Source organism: Marmota flaviventris, chromosome 12, assembly GCF_047511675.1.
Source record: "Marmota flaviventris isolate mMarFla1 chromosome 12, mMarFla1.hap1, whole genome shotgun sequence".
Taxonomy (NCBI): domain Eukaryota; kingdom Metazoa; phylum Chordata; class Mammalia; order Rodentia; family Sciuridae; genus Marmota; species Marmota flaviventris.
In genome coordinates, this window is record NC_092509.1 from 92,388,543 (window position 1) to 92,408,871 (window position 20,329).

General features: G+C 31.5%; 1 protein-coding gene across 2 annotated transcripts in view; it reads right to left on the reverse strand.

Annotated features, from left to right (window-relative positions):
* The window catches only part of Odr4 (odr-4 GPCR localization factor homolog), a 31,823-nt gene that overhangs the window by 4,962 nt on the left and 6,532 nt on the right, over nucleotides 1-20,329 (reverse strand). For both annotated transcript variants that reach the window (XM_027935064.2, XM_071600212.1), the window contains 9 exons: nucleotides 20,016-20,111; nucleotides 17,368-17,474; nucleotides 15,631-15,667; nucleotides 14,585-14,725; nucleotides 13,788-13,883; nucleotides 12,746-12,814; nucleotides 9,018-9,146; nucleotides 8,216-8,306; nucleotides 6,124-6,309 (listed from right to left, as the gene is read on the reverse strand). In XM_027935064.2, the coding sequence (XP_027790865.2) occupies nucleotides 6,124-6,309; nucleotides 8,216-8,306; nucleotides 9,018-9,146; nucleotides 12,746-12,814; nucleotides 13,788-13,883; nucleotides 14,585-14,725; nucleotides 15,631-15,667; nucleotides 17,368-17,474; nucleotides 20,016-20,111 (952 nt within the window). The remainder of the gene's footprint in view (nucleotides 1-6,123; nucleotides 6,310-8,215; nucleotides 8,307-9,017; nucleotides 9,147-12,745; nucleotides 12,815-13,787; nucleotides 13,884-14,584; nucleotides 14,726-15,630; nucleotides 15,668-17,367; nucleotides 17,475-20,015; nucleotides 20,112-20,329) is intronic.

A 20,329-nucleotide genomic window follows, 5' to 3' on the forward strand; every position in this document is an offset into this window, starting at 1 on the left:
TTTTCTCACAGTGCTAGGGGCTAGTGAATGCTAGCCAAGTGCTCTGCAATGAATTACACCCCTAGCCCTTTTCTCCTTTTTTCTACTCTCAATCAAATTAATCAAAAAAGATGAGACAGTAATATTATGAACTGTCTCTATACTATTTAACAGTTCCAATTTCTCAAGGGCTATTATACTTTAGTTCTAAACTATAATTGGTCCAACAGCTTCAAATTTCCTCCAACTTCAGTCTATAGGTCTAAAAGTTGAATGGGACAGCAAAATTGTATTTATATTAAACTTTGGATCTTCTGTTAGCAAATATCTTGGCTAGGTTCTTTCCATCTTTGGGACAATAAAATCCTTGTATCAAACACACAACACTTTACTAAGACCCTAGCCTCAGTAAATATTTGTTGACAAAAAATTATCAATTTTGTTAAGTTCTAGGGATTAGGATCCAAGGATCAATAAAATAGTGATCCCTGTCTTTAATGAGCCAACTAGAATTAAAAAAAAAAATCTGTATAGATACTAACTTGTCATTAACTTTCATATGTCAGCCTAGGTCAACTTCACTCAGGTTTTTCAGAGTTCCCTGTTCTATGCTATTCTTCATTCTTGTAATTATCTAAACCATTATTTGAATATCAAATGCTGATCTTCCATATTCGCCTATAAGATCTTTAAACATAAATAGGTAAAATATTTATCTACCTGAACTCCATGCCTAAAACATGGTAGGTGTTCATCACTATTATTTACTGATACAGACTGACACAATTTATATGTCTGTCTGTTTTGGTGGGAACATAAAGGATTTAAACTCAAATCTCAAGACATTAGGTCATTTCACCAATCTGTCAATGTTATTTGAAAATTTCGATATAAATAACATGACTTAATAAGAACTATTTCTTAAAATTAAGTAATTCTAAATTCAGACAAATCTTAAATTAATCATGAAAGAAAGTAACCTTCTTGAGCAACTCTTAACAAAAGAGGAAAAAACGGCCATGTATACATTCAAAGTTGTTCATTCCAAGCTGCTAACGGGTAGAAAGGACTATTTAGAAGCTTAAAATGAAATGTTAAGACTTGAATTCCTTAGTTGATTGTCTTCTGTATCTTTTTTACTAAGTAAAGTATCACTATAGTTGGCAATTAGCCATAAAAATACAACTTTAGTGTTAACTCATTTTTCCTTTAAATCCTCAATGTTTAACTGAACAACAAAAATGAATTTCAGCTTTGATATCCAGACATAAACGTCAAAGATGAGTTTCACCAGATTTTAAAGGTGTGTCTTCATTTTTTTCAATCTGATACTATGGATAAAGTATGTCTGAATTATTAAGTTAATGTCTACTGGGGGATGACTAACACATCTAAGAAATTTTAAAGCCATAGTTATCCCTTACCATAAGTGAGTCATTTTGACAAACAAATTGTCCTTCATCTCTTAAGTCATTTAGAAGTATGTTATTTTAAAATACTTACTTGGCAAAACATGTATTTTAAACATAGCAACTACTTGGCAACTATATTATAGAACATAAATAATTAAATAATAATCAAGCAAATAATAATTTCAAATAACTTAGAAATAAAGCCAGATACTTAAAACAAATTGAATGTTCCTAAATGTGCAACTGATTTTTTTAATCTGAACATCTGAATTACTTTTTGTAGTTTACTTTATATGGAAATCCTAATTCCAAATGTTTAGGAAAATCTATGCATATTACAAAAAAACTTTCATATTATAATGTGAATCTTTTTTTATTTTTAAGGTGCTGGGATTGAACCCACAGAAGCTTTACCATTGAGGCACAACCCCACTCCTTTTTATTTTTTGAGATAAGAGTCTCACTAAGTTGCAAAGGCTAGCTTCACACTTTTGATCCTTCTTCCTCAGTCTCCCAAGTCACTGAAATTACAGATATGGGATACTGTGCCCATCTTAATGTTTTTTTAAATATATTTATATATAAAATCCACAATCTAAGGTTTAAAAGTACTTCATATTAGTGGGTTCATGCTAATATTTAATATGATACAAACAATGCTAATGATAAAGCTACTGAGAGAGAACTGAGAAATAGGGTTAAAATATATTTAGTATGCATATAAGTAATGGAAAAGAAGAATGTTGTTTTGGTTCTTAAATCTCATTTATTTGCAAAAATGAACACCATGCAAAACTATGGAACTTTAAGTATAATTGGGATTAACCAGTACAATATAGAATAATTTATAAAATAGCTATGTGCTTTCAATGACCTTTCAGTGGAAATAAAATACAAAAGTAGTCATGATAAAGAATGAAAAAAAAAATGGAAAAAATTTACTAAAATTTTAAAATGCTAATGCCAAAATTTTGATACTGTAGATTATAGGTTATTGATAATACTTACTGCTTGTTAATTCTGATTAAGTTCTTAGGTACCAGTACTCTTAGGACCTTATTACATTCTCTGAATAAGTAATAATATATATGACATTCTATCTTCCAAATCAGATTATGGGCTTTTTTTTTTTTAAATATTTTTTTAGTTGTTGATGGATCTTTATTTATTTATATGTGGTTCTGAGAATCGAACCCAGTGCCTCACACAAACTAGGCAAGCGCTCTACCACTGAGCTACAACCCCAGCCTTGATTATGGGCTTCTTGAGGAAAGGAATCCAGTTATTGATTCCCATCTATTATAGCCTTGAATAGAGCAATGCTTAATATATATCTCATAAATAGACATACTAAATGCTGTAAACTAGAGTTACTATTTCTGGCACAACAACCAGTACTATGTATTTTCAAGAATTTTAAATGTTCTCTACCCCTTACAATGTTCTGAACTATTGAGCCATAAAATTATGACTATTATGTCCTTTTTAAATTCTAATCATGTTCAATATAGTGTACTACAAAAACCTTATAAACTTCATGTCTAAGTGTGAATAAAAAGGTGTGCTATTGTCGTAAAAAATAAATGCACAACACAGGGAACTATGAAAAACTTTAATGAAAGTGACCTAGTTTGAGCACATAAAAGTTAACGACAAGTTTAAAAAAAATTCTAGTTGATTCACTGAAGACAGGATCGGTATCTCATTGATCTTTGGATCCCAATCTCTAGGATTGACAAAACCAATAATTCTGTTGTCAACAAATATTTAATGAGTCCCTATGATGTGATGAGGCTAGGATCTTAGTAAAGCGTTAGAAATACAGTATGAACAACAAAGGCAAAAGTCCTTGGCCTTGTGAATTTTAGGAAATACTCAATAAATGCTTGCTGAACTACAAATATAATGGCTTCATAGAATTTTGAATTTATTAGATTTTAGTTTGTTTTGGGGAAGCTCATGCAAGGCTATCTTATAGTGGTAAATGTCTTAGCAGTGTTAAGAACATGAACCCCGTTATTAACTCTTTTAAAGACTAACTTTAAAAGCACTAAATAAAATAAAAGCCACTGTACACTCTTACATTTAAAATACAACAACAAATCAAACATGAATTAAAAATATTTAAAATTATAGTCAAAAAATATAAATGAAATCTTTCTCTTCTTTCTGTTTTAGATCCAATTTTTAAAGAAACTTATTAGTGGGGCAGGTTTTGCAAACAGTGCTACCATTATTACTCCTTCCTTAGTTTACGACAAGCTACTTACTAAGAGTGAGACAAAGAATATGAAAACCATATATGATAACAGATCCAAGATTCCAGCTAACAAATAAGAAACTAAATTGTCATGATCAATAATAAATTAAACTAGGATACTATAACAACATTCATTTACGTTAAACAAGTTCCAAAGGACAGAATGAAGGACAACAGGCTAAAATAAGTATCTAGATGATGGAAAATAACAGTCCTATAGTCTGTATTAGTTAGGCTCACAGGAAGGCCATAAATAAACCTGTCAGGAAAAAAGCACAGCTGCTAAACCAAGTAGCCTAAGTTAATTTCTAGTTCCTCCATTAACAGTAATATAAATGAGAAATTACTAAAACCTTCAGAGCTTAAATCCTCTTAAATGGAAAACAGGGTTAATATAACAGCATCCACATCACAGCAGCTGTTACAAGGATTAAATAATTTAGTATTTATAAAGTTTTTAAAACAGTAGCTGGCACACAGTAGGTTCTTTATTAACAATGGCTAATATTAATATAGCCATATATTACATAACAATATTTTAGTCAATGGTGGACCCAATATATGATATTGCTTACATAAGATTATAATGAAGTTGAAAAGTTCCTATCAATGAGTGAGGTCATAGCTGTGGCATTCATCTTAATGTCACAGAGCAACACATGACATGTTTGTGATTATGCTGCTGTAAACAAACCTACTGCGTTGCTAGTCATATAAAAGCATAGCACATACAATTATGCATTGTATATAATACTTGATAATAAACAACATCACTAGCTTATATATTTATTATACTTTTTATCAATATTTATAGTACAGTCCTACTTATTTAAAAAAAAAAAAAAAGTTTACTATAAAACAGTATGCCACAACCTGAGGGTGTAGCTAAGTGGTAAAATGCTTGCCCAGCATTTAGGAGGCTCTGGGTTCAAACCCCAGGCCCTAAAATAAATGAAAAAATAAAATTTAAAAACAAAATAGCATGCCATGCTATGCCAGCATCAACTCTGGACACATCATGTTTAACCTGTCTCTTGACTGCATCAAATGTTGAGTAACTAACCAAGTTTGTGTAAAATACACTCTATGATGTTCACACAACAATAAAATTAACGAAAAACACATTTCTCAGAATGTTCAACTGAGTGTAACATCTCAATAAAGACAAGTCAGAGTACATATAAGGAAGTAGTGTTTTGGGGGTTTTTTTGAGATGGAGATCTCTTCATTTAACCCAGGATATCTGTCCTGAAACTCCTAGGAGCAAGAGATCCTTCTGCCTCAGTCCCTTTAGTAGTTCAGATTATAGGGACATACCAACACACCTGGCTCCAGTGTACTTTCAAAAAGTAGGTATTTTCTATCTGTTCAAGAATATACCAGAGTTACACTTTTAAAAAACACAGCTGCTCTTTAAAACTGAGCACTAAGCACTTTAGAAGAGTGCAGTTTTTTTTCTTCAAAACATTGTTCACATCATGATCAACATTAATCTGATTGGAAAAAACTAAGCCTGGGTGATCTTTCCTAACTTGATACTTGACTGACAGATTTGAAATTCCCCAAATACTTACTTGACTCACCATAACAACAGTGCACTCTACTCCTCGTAGGGGGTGAGAATTAGCTATGCTAAGAGGAATAACTAAGAAATTAGAAAAAGAACTTTAAAAAATTGAAATACTCAAATTTCATAAACACCCACATTCAAAACTAACCTAAAAACTTTTTACTTTGACATCACAAGTTTCAAAGACAGCTAATTGCTCTTTTACTAAAGATTTATTGACATTTATACATAATTCCTTTTATTACATATTTTTGAATGTTTCAGGAAGCTTGTTATACACTTTCGTTTTTACAGACAAGTTTTGGTATCTTTTCCTTAATAGAAAAACAAAAAAAAAAAAAGTAGTCTTTAGACTAAAATTACGGCTAGGGGAAGCAAATTATTTTACACAATTGGATAGTATGACAAATCTATTCTCTAAAAATAAGCTTGATCTAATTTTTGAAAATGCTCATTTCACTTTAGTGTACTCATTATATAAAAAAGGACATGAAGAAAAAGGCAAGAAATATAGAGAAATATTTAATAAACAAGAGTAGTTAAAAAACTTTATGACATGATGCTTAATCAAATAACTAAGACTAGTTTTAAGAAAAGCTTGCTCTTACATTAAAATAAATACCTAAAAGTTATACATTTTCACTTATTTAAGGTTAAACTGATCTTATGAAGATCTACTTACTAGGCCTGAAAATACCTTAAATGTTTTAAATTTTGGTATGATTTCTAAAAATGGTTACTGTATGTTTATTCATGTAGAAATTAGTCAAATACATTTAAATGCCTTGATTAACACTTGAAATGGCAAACAGAGTTAGCTTTAAGAAAATATAAAGACATGATATTTAAACCAGATATCTCAAGGGTAATCTTAGCAATAGTCTAATCAGGTTGTTAATTACCTGTGTTGACTTCCTCTGCAATTTCCAAATCTTCTATTTGAACCGTATGATCTAACATCTCTCTAAAATGGTCTCTGATTTCTTCAGCTGATTCATCACCAAATTTATAATCGCATAACTTTACAGTGGATCCAGGAATGGGGACAAAAACTCGATGAGGGAGAATGTAGAACTCTTTTTCAGAATCTAAAAGGAGAAGGAACATTATCAATATTTAGACAGATCTGTCACTGGCATTTGTCAAGATGTACTTGGGAAGGATATGAAAATACTAATAAAGCTTAAAATGACAATTTTCATTTCCTAATTGATGTGGCACAAAAACACTCTTGGAACACTGAAGAAGAAAGCTGTCATCTTCTTGTTTGTTTTAAACTTAAAACACTGTGAATTTTATAATAAGCTGACTTTTCCCTTTATCATGCATGTTTGGAGTCAAACTGGAGTCTATCTACATCAAGGATACAGGACAGACAGCATATGTTTTTGTATTAATGTCACTACTGACTACATCTTACTTGATGGAGTCCAATATCAAGAATGTTTAGGACATGAACACATATATTTTGTGTACCAAGCTCACTACCAACCCCCAACTTGCTTGCTTTCTCTTCTTCCATGTGCCTCATTATTTATTTTTCTCTGTTTTATGTATAATGCCTCTTTGTATACAACCTTAAATAATTTTTAGACAAACATGACTCTATATAAATAATAAGTACTTCACTTTTCTTTGAATATTTACAAACTAAAACTTACTTTTTCACTGTCTAACAGTCACTGATTCACATAAACACATAACTGCTGCTTAGTTCAACACTATGATTGTAATGAACTATCACAAAAATAGATTTTGTGTGAAGAAAGACCTCTGTCAAAAAGACACATGACTAAAAAGCTATCGATGTAAAGATCAAGTAGAAAAGTGGGGTTCACATTAAAGTAACCTACATTTCCTCACTAAGAAACTAGTGGTACCTTTAATTACAAACAGAAGATGAACAATGCCTTAAGTGCCATGGAAAATGCCATGATTTCACCTGTTCCCTGTAGATTCCATGCATTACCTGTTTAGAGATGAGAACTAGGGCAATAATTTTACTCTTTGATCAGACTGCCTCCTAGTTGTAGAACTGCATCACAACAATTTGTACAGCAGCACATAAACTATGTGTTGAAATAAGGACTATATTATTTTATTTTGAGCCGCCGATATTTGAAACAGATTAAGTAACTTCAAAGCTACCTAGAAGGTACATGTATTACTGGCACACAAAAATTTTAAACCATTTCAAACTGCATCAATTCTAAGTTTGCCTGAAAAAATAATATAAATCAGATGTGAAGAAAATGATTGCAAAAACTTAAATTGCTCATTAAAAAAAGAAAAAGCACTTCTTCTAACTTTCAAATTAAAAGGTTCAATTAGCAATTTATTATCTACGTAAGACCAAGTTTTTCATTTGATATGAAGTTAAAAATTAAAGGAATAATCTTTTGGAAGAAACACATCTCAAATAGTATTCCAAAAAAAAATCATTTAGGAATATTCTCCACAGGAGAGAGAAAGATAAACGCTGAATCTGGCAATCCCAAAGAAACAATCTAATATACTAAAAAATATAAAGATTATGATTGATTAGTCTAGCAAACCTAATATGTTGGCTATAAGTAATACTAAAAGAAGTTAGTTTATAGAAAAGTTGTTTGTTCCCTATAAACATAAAAATCTTTCCTTAAAAAGTTACTCTGATTGTTTCAATTACGTATATACCCAAATTTGAATTGAAAATCCACTCATATCAGAATAGTAGGAATGGGGACTAGGTTTAGGAGGTTTAGTTTCAAAAAAGCATACTCAATATTATCATTTTTTAAGTGAAAAAAATATTTTAAACACAAATTACTGAGCTGGTATAAATTAATTGTTTCCCCAAAGACTGAATAGTTATTAAACTATAACAGCCTTTGTTTTTGATGTAATGAAATCTGTTATAGTTGAGAGGTAAACAACATAGTTTATAAATAGTATCTATTTAAAAATTTATTATATGAACACATGCAAAAAAAAGTACTTATTTTATACTCATAACTTTTTTTTCTGGGATTTCATTCAAAAGCAGATCCTCAAATAGTATTTCACAACGATCAGCAACTGTGTTCAATATGTCTCTCTTCACTGCCTGAGTAGGTGGGGGATGGGACAAGCAAAAACACAACAACAAAACTTTAGAATTTCATTATTTAATTATAAAACCCCTACAAATTTTGCTTCCCAGTATAATTACATTCACTCAACAACTGACGCATCCACATCAATCGATTTGTTATTTCCATTTATTTACTATACTTCTTAATACAATTACAGTTAATGACAAATTTGCCTAGGACCTCATTTAAATAGTACATTAAAACCAAATAAATGAATGAAATTTTCTATCTAAAAAAATCTTACCAGTATTCCAAGTAAGGACATGAATAACTATGACACAGATGCCAGTCATCATTTTTTAAAATTCTGAACTATACAACAATACCCATCAATACTTTTTCTATTTACAAAATTCAATTTCCCTCAGAATAAATGATTTCAAATGTAGTAATATTTCACAACTGTAGTGTACTACTAAGACTGCATAATCATAACTTTAAAAGAAGCCAACAAACAAACAAACAAATATATATATATATAAATTATATATATATTCTACATGTAAAAATCCTGGAACCAGTTAAATGGTATATTTGGACTGTCCAACAGAATGGCCCTCCATCAGTTAAGATCATCATAATAATTATAAAATCTGAGGTTAAAAGAAATAAAATTTGAGGATTTTTGAAGAGTTATGTTAACTTGCATCCATTTTTCATATACCAGTTATTCCTTTTTGTACCTGCATAGCGTCTTTAACCTTGGGTTTGTTGCTGTGAATATAAGCTCTGCATTTCACAGAACCCTTAAGGTTTACGGAACCACTGCAGATCTGAACTGTGGCTGTAGATCTGTGGTCTGAATTCAGAAGCTGAAAGACAAATATGTTTAAGTCCTAAAAGTCAACAATATTTAACTACAGGAAACTACATACATTAGCCATCTTATGAAGAAAGCAGGAATTTTTGACTGTTTGAAAATATTCTCTATAAATTATTAATAGGTCTTCATATTTTTAAGTTACATATAATTTCCTAAGCATTCTGAATTTGGGTTGAAATTAAAGACATCCACATCTCAATGTATTCTTTCACTAACATAAACATCTAAAATACCAATATTTATTCAAAATATTCACCAAATATATACTATTGCAGATTACTTAGATAAAAGATAAAAAATGTTTTATAAAGACATGATATTAGGAGAAATAAAGCATGTAATATAAGAAATGCACAAAAGAATACGAAGTAGGATCTGATAAATATAAAAAAATTATAAACAGTACAGACTCACATTTACTTAAACTTTCAACTCATAACTTCCATATGCCAAAAGTAATGCTATGCTTTATTTAGGCAAAACCAAAACATCCACTATGACTATCAGCTAAAAATGATATTAATAGTTTACAACAGATGAAATGGTTACCATTTTCATCTCATAGTTCTTTAGTCTAGGAGTATTAGTTCCTGCTTGTTTTTCAGATTTCATAAACTCTTTTTTCTTTTTTTTTTTTGTTCTGGTGATTGAATTCAGGGGCACTTTACCAGTGAGCTAGCTGCATATGCATGCCCAGTCCTTTTAGTTTTTATTTTGACGTAGGGTCTCGCTATGTTGCCCAGGGCCTTGCTAAGTTGCTGAGGATGCCCTGGAACTTGTGATCCTCCTACCTCAGTCTCTCAAGTGGCTGGGATTACAGGCATGTGCCACCAAGCCTGGCAGTTCACAAACATTTTTTAAGTTCATCATCTTAATAAGTGTTTAAACAAAGAGAGCAAAGAAATACTGAAAAATACTTCTAAAGGTTTATCTTCAAAATGGGGAAAAAAATTGTGATAAAAACTGAGTGTGATGGCGCATGCATGTAATCCCAGTAGTTCAGGACGCTGAGGCAGAAGGACTGCAAGTTCAAAGCCAGCCTCAGCATCAAGGCCCTCAGTAACTTAGCAAGACTGTTTGAAAATAATAAAAAATAAAAACCAGGGTGGGGTTGTAGCTCAGTGGTTAAACATCCCTGGGTTCAATCCCTGGTAGAAAGAGAGAGAGAGGGAGAGAGGGAGAGACGGGGGGAGAGAGAGAGAGAAAGAAAGAAAGAAAATTGTGATTGTGATTAAAAAAAACTGGATGAGATAAGAACATAATCTGTGTTCTAAGTAATTTGGAATAAAACATTTAATAGTTGGGTCCATTCTGAGTAAACAAAATCCAAATCATACAACTTGTTAAAAATGCTATGGGTCTATAAGCCCTGAATACATAGCTACTGATAGAGTTTTGACTACAATTCAAAGTCTAGTTTTAAAAAAATTCAAACTTAATCACGGTCAAGGTTTTGTTAGTAAAAATCTTCTCACAGACCAAACAGTTCTAAAGGTCCCAAGTCCATTCAAAAAACACTTCTCAAAGAACAAAGCAGCAAGGTGACAATGCTGATACTCTTTGGAATAAGCTTCCTATGCATATTTTATCAATACATCAATAGAGTGATAATGGAGAAGAGTAATGGGCTTCCCTCATCCACACCACAAATCATTATTATAGATGAAACTACTCTTTTTGAAAAATAATGCCATATTTTTCATATTTAATATATAATTTGAAATATATCTTGTCACATATTAAACATTTATAATACATATGTGTATTAGTTAGGGCACTGTTTTCCAAAATAGACTACGCTATGCAAACACATCAAGGAGAAGAGTTCTAAAGGATACAAGAACTGACTCATTTCTTTTGGTGAAGATGTAGCTGGGTTCTACAAATGTAAACTCCACTTGGTTACCTGAACTTGGGAACAAACTGGTTTACAAAAAGCCTTTGGGAATCTATCTTGTTCATAAGTGAACTGATACTGATATAGAATTTTGGAAAAAAGAATACTTCTAGCTATGGTAACCATATGAAACCCAACAGATATAGAGGCATTTTAGGCTAGATTTTAAGGTACAGATAAGATTTTGACTGGGCAAATAGGGAAAATATGGCTGCCAAGACACATGATTCAGGAAATGCAAAGAATATTAAAGGCAGAGCAAACAAACAGCTATAATAGTTAGAAAATAAGGATGAAAGGTAAGCTGAGACTATGAAGAGTCCTGAATGTGTCTTTTTTATTGGTCAATACAGAGCAATTAAGGAATCTGAGTAAGGAGAATAGTAAAATCAGTGTCTGATCCTTCTACAAATACTTTCTGAAAAACAGGAAATCAGAAGGGATAATACGAGGTTACATGTAGGGCAAAGTAGCAATATGGGAGGTATTACACAAACAACAATATAAAGGTTTTCAGAGAGGTGATCACTTTGGGCAAGAATATATATATATGGAAAAGAGACCAGTTAAGAATTACTTGTGCTAATCTAGGTAAAGTATACTGTTGTGCAAGGCTAATGACAGGGGAAGTGTAAGGAAAATAAAAGGTAAGTCCACACTGCAAGGAAAGCATCAATGAGACCTGAGTAGAAGAAAAATGACAACAAGTACCTACTGACAATTATTATATATTGGTCACTTCAAAAATTCCCAGAGAAACCAACTGAATGTTTGACAAAAATAATATTATGTTATATAATAATATACATCATTACAACAAATTATCTTCTATGACATTATCTTCTACTGTTTTCTCTGTGTCCTTGTACTCTGATACAACTCTATTATTAACACAATTTACATTTCTAGGAATAATTTGTACTTTTAACATTTTTTCTTCAAGACATCCAACTTTAAATTTCCAAAAATATGTAATTTTTGAAATAATCATATAGAAATATGAAACTTGCTAATTAGTACTTTGTGATTTTATCAAACCCAGAGGAAGTAAAAAAATTCCATCAAATTAAGTGTATGACAACTCCTGGCACATCTATGCATACATTTTTTTTGCTTTGTATAAAGTTGCTAAAAGTTGAAACTTAACTTATAAAAACTACAACTCCAAATATTTAGATACATATGTATATATGTATATACTTAAAAAACTGTTATCTACTTGATGCTAAAATTTTAATAGCCTTGAGGCAAAAGATTCAAATATGTTTTATTAAAATAACATTTCCTGGGGGAAAAATAAAGCTCTTTGTACATGAAATATAGCACTTCTCTATTTAAGGTATCAAATAAAATACTTTTTTGTTAAACTAAAAAAAAAAAAAATTTCCTGGGAATAACCTTTCCAACTGGATATTTTATACAGTTTCTTGCATCTCTAAAATTCTTTTATTCTCTATAAATTCATTGTGATAATGTTAAAAAATAATATTTTTTTTTAAAGAGAGAGAGAGATAATTTTTATTTTTTTTTTTAGTTTTCGGCGGACACAACATCTTTGTTTGTATGTGGTGCTGAGGATCGAACCCGGGCCACATGCATGCCAGGCGAGCGCACTACCGCTTGAGCCACATCCCCAGCCCCCCAAAATAATATATTTTAAATAAGTGGGATAAGTATTTTAAAATACTTACCAATTGTGTTAGCACTCTCACATCAAAAGAATGACTAGTTGCTTGACTATTTCCTCTGAAAGATTTTTTCTAAAAAAAAAAAAAAAATCAAAAAACAAAAAAGTTAAAAAGCCATACTACTGAGATTGTAAATGGAACATAAGATAATTAGGAACTATTCTACATGTACCAACCAACTAAAAGGAAACACAAATCTTACTACTTACTTTAATTTTGTTTTTTTATAAAGATAAGCTACTTCATGTATTCTGTATCAATTAATATGTACTCTTAAAACTGTTTCCTGCTGAGCACAGTGGCGCACATCTGTAATCCCAGCAGCTTGGGAGGCTGAAGCAGAAGGATCGCAAGTTCAAAGCCAGCCTCAGCAAAAAGCAAGGCGTTAAGCAACTCATTGAGATCCTGTCTCTAAATAAAATACAAAAAAGGGCTGGGGATACAGCTCAGTGTTTGAGTGCCCCTGGGTTCAATTCTCAGTACCAAAAAAACATTTCCTACTTTGATTCCTCTAAAGCAAGGATTGGCAAACACAATTGCCTGTGGGCCAAATCCACACTGCCATCTATCTCTGTAAATATTTTTTTTTCTGAAACACACAATTATTATTCATTTATATTATCATCTGTGGCTACCTCCACACTACAATAGCAGAGGTAAATAGTTGTAACCAGATAACATGACTTGCAAGGTCTAAAATATTTACACAAAGTCTGTCCATTCTTTCGCTATAGAGAGAAAGATCACTGATATTCCTCTTCCTTCAGGTCAACCCTATTTTAGAACCCTCTATAGATCCTCCCATAAAATGGCCATGCCTAGTTTTTAAACTGCTATCATGAGATTAAATTGAAATTTACATACACTTCCTACTGCAGGGTTCAGGATCTCAATTACATCAGAAATAATCTCTCTCATCATTTTCTAGAAAAATAGATCTTAGAAATGAATAGATAAACCTGTTTTCATGAAGTCGAAGCCTAAAGATAGAACATCTTTTATTTTTTCTTATTTCATAAATAAAAATGATTTTTTATTAACTCACCTGTCCTTCTAATAGATCACAGTCTTCATCTTTAACTTGTCCATTAATCAAATAAACACCATTTTCTATTTGCTTGGCCCAGCGTGTAAGTCCATTCTTAAAAGAAATGCAACATGGAAATCTTACAGATATAACCTCATCTCTACCTCCCTAGACTCCACTTTTTTCCACTGAACACAGTAAAAAAGAAAAGCACTAATTATTAGTAATGCAGATCTCATAAAAAATAAAAATGAAGACATCTTAACTTTTTGGCACTATCATTTACTTCAAACTCTGGATTCTTTTTAACTGCATGACCACAGTAAAATTAAATTCAATAATGTTCATTATCTTTTTTCAAAATATGAGAAAAAGAACCTTAAACAAATAATCTAAAGCAGTGTTAAAAAGGAAAATATAAGCAAGCTCCATTTGTCTTAATATGGAAAAAGAAAGAAAAATGAGACATAAACAAAAAAAGAAGCAAACAGAAATACAAAAGAGGGCCGGAAAATAGAAAAGAAAATTGACAAAAAGAGATAGGTGTAAGACCAAAGAGTATAGCCACTTACATAATTATTTTTTATATATGTTAATTAATAAATATTTATTACATACCTGTTATACTAAATATACTAGTATTATGACTTTGTTCCACTTCTAAAAAAAATCTAATCTGGAATTAGTTACTTATATATCACAAACATTATTATAAACAGAATGTTAGTTTTGAGGATTATAAAATAAATTTCACAAACAGAATAACAGCAGATTTTCCACTTAGCAAACACTAAAAATTGATTTTACCCTGATACCTTCGTATTTTTTTCCAGAGTATAGCTGACAGAAGTAGAAGAAAGTGGAATGTGAATATCAATGTGAATGGTACAATCTAGAGAAAGCCATGAAGTAGACAGTCCACTTTGATACTTCCAATCGGCTGGTCTTGCTGAACTCTTTAGCAGAGAAGAAGGTGAAAACACAAAGTATAATGTGGTTTAGATAAAAAACATGTATCAACATAGCACCATAAAGTGTACAATCTAATAACTCAAACAAACCAATACACAATATATATGGCCAAATTCCTCGATCAAAGGACTATATATTACTACAAAATAAAAAGTAATGCATGTATTAAGTTCAGTAGAGCCTAGAAAACCTTGGCAACCCCCTACCTTCCCTGGTAGAAGGAGGATCATAAAGTTCCATGTTTAAAATTCTGAGAAATCCTCTGGACCTCTGTCTTTCACCTGTAGCTTCAGTAATGTCAGTTCTGAAGATTCTGATATGTAACTGAGCAACTACTAAGTGCCAGCCAGTCTCCTTTCTGTCCCATCCTTACTAACCATATTGCAAAATTACTTTTTCTCATTACCTTTTAGACTCCTTGACAAAATGATAGTCTAGATTTAACAGAATAGACACTGTAGCTACTAACAGTCCTCATCACTTTTACTATCAACTTCTTAAATTTTCATAATTATCCAGGCATACTGGCACATGCCTGTAATCGGAGCAACCCAGGAGGCTGAGGCAGGTGGGTCACAAGTTCAAGGCCTGCCTCAGTAACTTAATGAGAACCCTGTCTCAAATAAAAAAGGCTTGGGGTGTAGTTCAATGGTAGAACACTCCTGGGTTCAATCCCAGTACTGGGAAAAAAAAATTAACAATTAAAAAAACTACAAATTTTTCTTGCCTATAATAAAATTAATCATAGTTCAGAATAAAAACCACAGGTGACTGTAGATATCGGTAGAAAGTAAAGGCACTGAAATTATTTAAACTAAATATAAAGATAAATTTAAACTTAAAAATAGTTTGCAAAAACAAAAATCTATAAAGAGTAATTTTGTCTTACCTTTGGGTCACGGACATCGTAAGTTCGACAAGATATTCTTTACTAATTAAGGATAGAAATGACCAAAACAAGAAGTAATTCTTGGTAATCAACAGAATATAAATCCTCAAAAAATAAAAATAATACATCTAAGAGTTCTTACAAATCACAATGCTTTACACAGTTACATATACATAAATGTATAGGTATGTATATGTATATATAAAAATTTATTTATGTATGCACACGAATATAAATTGCTTGGTCTAAAGTACTTGTGGTAATTGAAAACTATTTCCTCATGTTTACAAACACTGCTAATCACAATAAATAGAATATAAGCACTTGTGACATTTTCCACAAATATATTCTCCAAAACAAAAAAGGAGTGTTGTTTTGGATGGGATCAAGCCTAAGAATATCTGGTCAAAGGCCTATACATGGAACTTTCCAGTTAAATATCAAATTAGTTAAAAGCTTACCTTCTGCAGGAATGGTCGCTTTTAAAATTTTGTTTTCTGAAAGTCTGAATTTATTGGGCCCTTGGATTGCATTACTTTTTAGTGAGGTTGCTTCTTGGGGGTCCCTCTGTTCTAGAAAGTTACAGTGACTTGAAGTACCTATAGCTGGTTTTTAATGTCTTTTAATCTTGGCTCAAAGCATAAGGATTTCTTGGATGTCCTACACTGTTCAGTACAGTATACCTGTGCTTTAAATTGCACATGTTATCTTTAGGAAATGAAGGTGAAAATTTTAACAATTTTTTTTTTTTAAATTATTTTGCCTAAGCTGTCAATTGGCATTTCTCTCTCTCTAGAATCTATAGTGTTTTATGGAACCAGCCTGGGTATCTACAATGAATGAATGGATAAAGAAAACGTGGTATATTTACACAATGAAGTTTTATTCAGTCATAAAGAATGAAATTATGTTGTTGCAGGAAAATGGATGGAACTTGAGAACATTATATTAAGTAAAATATAGCAAATTTTAAGAAAGTTAAGGGTTATATATTTTCTCTTATATGTGAAAGCTAGAGAGAAAAAAAAAGGAAGGTAGTAGTGGAGATCACATAAAAATCAAAGGGAGATGAGTAGAGTAGAGGAAAGGGACCTGGGGGAAAGGGAAGGGAATTCCAGGAAAAGGGAAGGGAATACCAGGAAATATTATTGGTCAAATTATATGGTTACATTGTGTTCCTATATGAACACATAACAACAAATCCTAGCATTATATACAACTATAATGCACCAATAAAAAAAAATATGGATTAAAAAAAAGAATCAGACATGAAGAAAGATTGCATTCAAAAAAAAAAAAAAAAAGAATCAGGGCTGGGATTGTGGCTCAGCGATAGAGTGCATGCCTAATGTATTATGCGGGGCAATGGGTTCAATCCTCAACACCACACAAAAATAAAATAAAGGTATTGTGTCCAACTACAACTAAACCAAAACATTTAAAAAAAAAAGAGAATATACTGTGCTTGATTGTACAAGGGTATATAGCTGATAAAAAATTCAGAATCCTGAGTTCTTGCTACCTCTAAATCTTTATATAACCCTGAGACAGGATTAACAGCAGTTATTACTTTTGCTATTATTATTATTGGCAACTCTAATTATGTGACAGTTATCAAAAACCTTACAAATTATGTCTATTTTTAAAAATGATATAAACAAATGTTTTAAAAAACTTGCAGAAATATTATTTTGGTACCATATACTATTTAGCTATAAACTCTTAAATAAAAGATACTTTTTTGTAGATGAGCAAATGTGAAGTATTACTCGTTCTGAGATCTCCTCCTCTGTGAAATTCCACAGTCTTTTTCTATTCATAGACTTTTCCATGGCAAATATTAGCTGAAAGACAGGAAAATACACATTAATTGAATGTAAAATGAAAATTCAGTGTAGAAATAGATAATTACATGTCCTTAAGTTCCTATGTATCTTTAAAATTCCATGAGTCTAATCAATTTTTCTTTCCTTTAAAATATAGAACTAATGTATTTACCATTTTGGATTTCATTTTTAAGGATTTACATAAAAATTGGGTACATAGATATGATTCACTATCATTAATTATTAGTTGGACATGAAATTTTGACTTCGGGCAGCCAGCATTTACATAAAATGTAGAATAGAGATTTTATTTTAATTGGATGAGAAACAACACGTGATTTTAACCACAAAAATGCAGGATGCTACCAATTGAGCATTTCTTATTTCAATGTCACAAAAGACTTATGACAATTATAAGAACACAAAAAATAGAATAACAGATTAAAGTAAAAAAAATCAGAATAGAGATATAAATCTGTACCAGAAATAATTATAAAATGCATGTGTGAAATGGGGCTGCCATAAATGTAGCTCTAAGCTTTCTAACAAAAATATGCAGAGCAGAGGGCTGACGTTGTGGCTCAATGGCTTGCCTCATACATGTTAAGACACAGGGTTTGATCCTCAGCACCACGTAAAAATTAATAAACAAAATAAAGATATTGTGTCCATGTATAACTAAAAAAATATTTTTAAAAAATATGCAGAGAGAAATCTGATTTGTTATCTAATTAAGATGGTCCAGACCTGGGGTGGTGGCTCAGTGGCAGAGCACTTGCCTCACACATATGAGGCACTGGGTTTGATCCTCAGTGCCACATAAAATAAACAAAATAAATACATTGTGTCCATGTACAACTAAAAAATTTTTTTAAAAAAATATGGTCTATAAGTTGAAAACAAACAACTGATCAAAAGAGGTACAACTTTCTTGATGAGGATGTCAAAGAAATTTTTTCCAGAAATATAATATTTTAGAATATGACAACCAACATTTTTAACAATAAACCCCATAGAAGAGATTAACAAATTTTATATAGCTATTCCTTACAATGTCTCTCAATATAGGCCAATGGAAATAAAGTTATTGAAATTTGACAATTTCTAAGATACAGAATTTCTAAAAATCACATTTTTTTTCAGTTGTAAATGGACACAATACCTTTATTTTGTTTATTTATGTTTATGTGGTGCTGAGAATCGAGCCCAGAGCCTCACACATTTGAGGCAAGTGCTCTACCACTGAGCCACAACCCCAGCCCCTAAAATATTACATTCTTAAGAACAAAAAATACTAAAGCAAAAGGAAGGAGGACCTGACTGGATCTCTCTACACTAAGTACACATACACACAGTATCAACCGCAAAAGCATACACAAGCAATGCTCCTAACATTAGATACACATATAATAAATATTTAAACTATATTTCAAATGGCTAAAGATGATGAACTATAATGAAAGAGGTAAATGAAAGAGGTAGAAGTGTAAACGATTTGCCTACAAAGGGAATATTTCTTCTTACATTCTTAGGCACAAATATCAAAGACATGAGAGTGGGACATGTGATAGGAGAGGTTACAAAACTGGAATGACCTATAGCCCCTTGGGTTCTAAGCTGCACATTTTGGTGGGGGTGGTTTACTAGGGATTAAACCCAGGGGCATGGTCACTGAGCCAATCCCTAGCCCTTTTTTGTATTTTATTTAGAGACAAGGTCTCACGGAGTTGCTTAGCACCTTGCTGTTGCTGAGGCTGACTTTGAACTCACAATCCTCCTGTTTCAGCCTCCCAAGCTGCCAGGATTACAGGTGTATGCCACTGTGCCTGGCTAAACTGCACATTTTTAAAATAAAAAAAATTTTCCTTGGGGAATCTGTGGGATTTTGTACTACTGAAGAGTATAAGGTTCTATTTTCTCTCTTGAGATGTAAAATACCCTTGTGAAAGTTTACTTGGGTCTTAAGTACTAACAGAGATGAAAGCTGCCTGCATAGAGTTTGATTTAGGTTTGTGTTTAAGATAAAACAGTTTGGGACAAAGTTATCCAATTCTCTGATAGAAGAATAAAACAAAACACACAGGGAATCCAGGATATATACTCTGCCCAGGAATAAAGAATAAGTATTTGCTATTCACATTTTATTCTCAAGATCTTAAGAGAACAAACAGAATAATTTCACATTATAGCAATCAGTTGGTACTAAGTAGAGGTCTAGTAGAAAACTACTATTGCACAAGAAAATTTCCTGAACCACTATAACTTGTTTCATAATACTGACATACTAAATTTCTTCAACCATTATGCCTTGTTTCATAATACTGAGATACTATCTGTAAAATAAAAAACTTTTAAATATGTAGCTTTGGTTGAAAATAATATTTACATTCCTTACATTCAAGATATCCAAGTAATTAAGTAGAAAAGGTATTTCAACATAATCCTAGCCTAGTGAATTATGCAGCACTAATCTAAATATGCCTAGGGTAACTGCAAAGACATAAAATTAATTAAATAATATATAACTGATTTAATAAGAATTTCTGATATATCACTTACTCTGCGCAGGGCATTTTGAAAATCATTTGCCAGTTCCAAAGTTGTAATGATAAATACTCCAAGAACTAAAAGTCCCCCTGGTAGCATTCTGGATACCTAAAAACAAAAATACAGTATTAGCTCCCATAAGCATATTCAAACTTTTCTATTTAAGAAACCAAATATTAAATCAGCAACTACTTACCAAGTACCAACTACATTCATAACATTAAAGTAGGGACAGTTGAAAAATTAGTTAAAATAATGAGAAACATGGCAACAAAGATGAATGGGATATCATTATGTACACAATATTCCCAGAGGGTCCTTAGCTT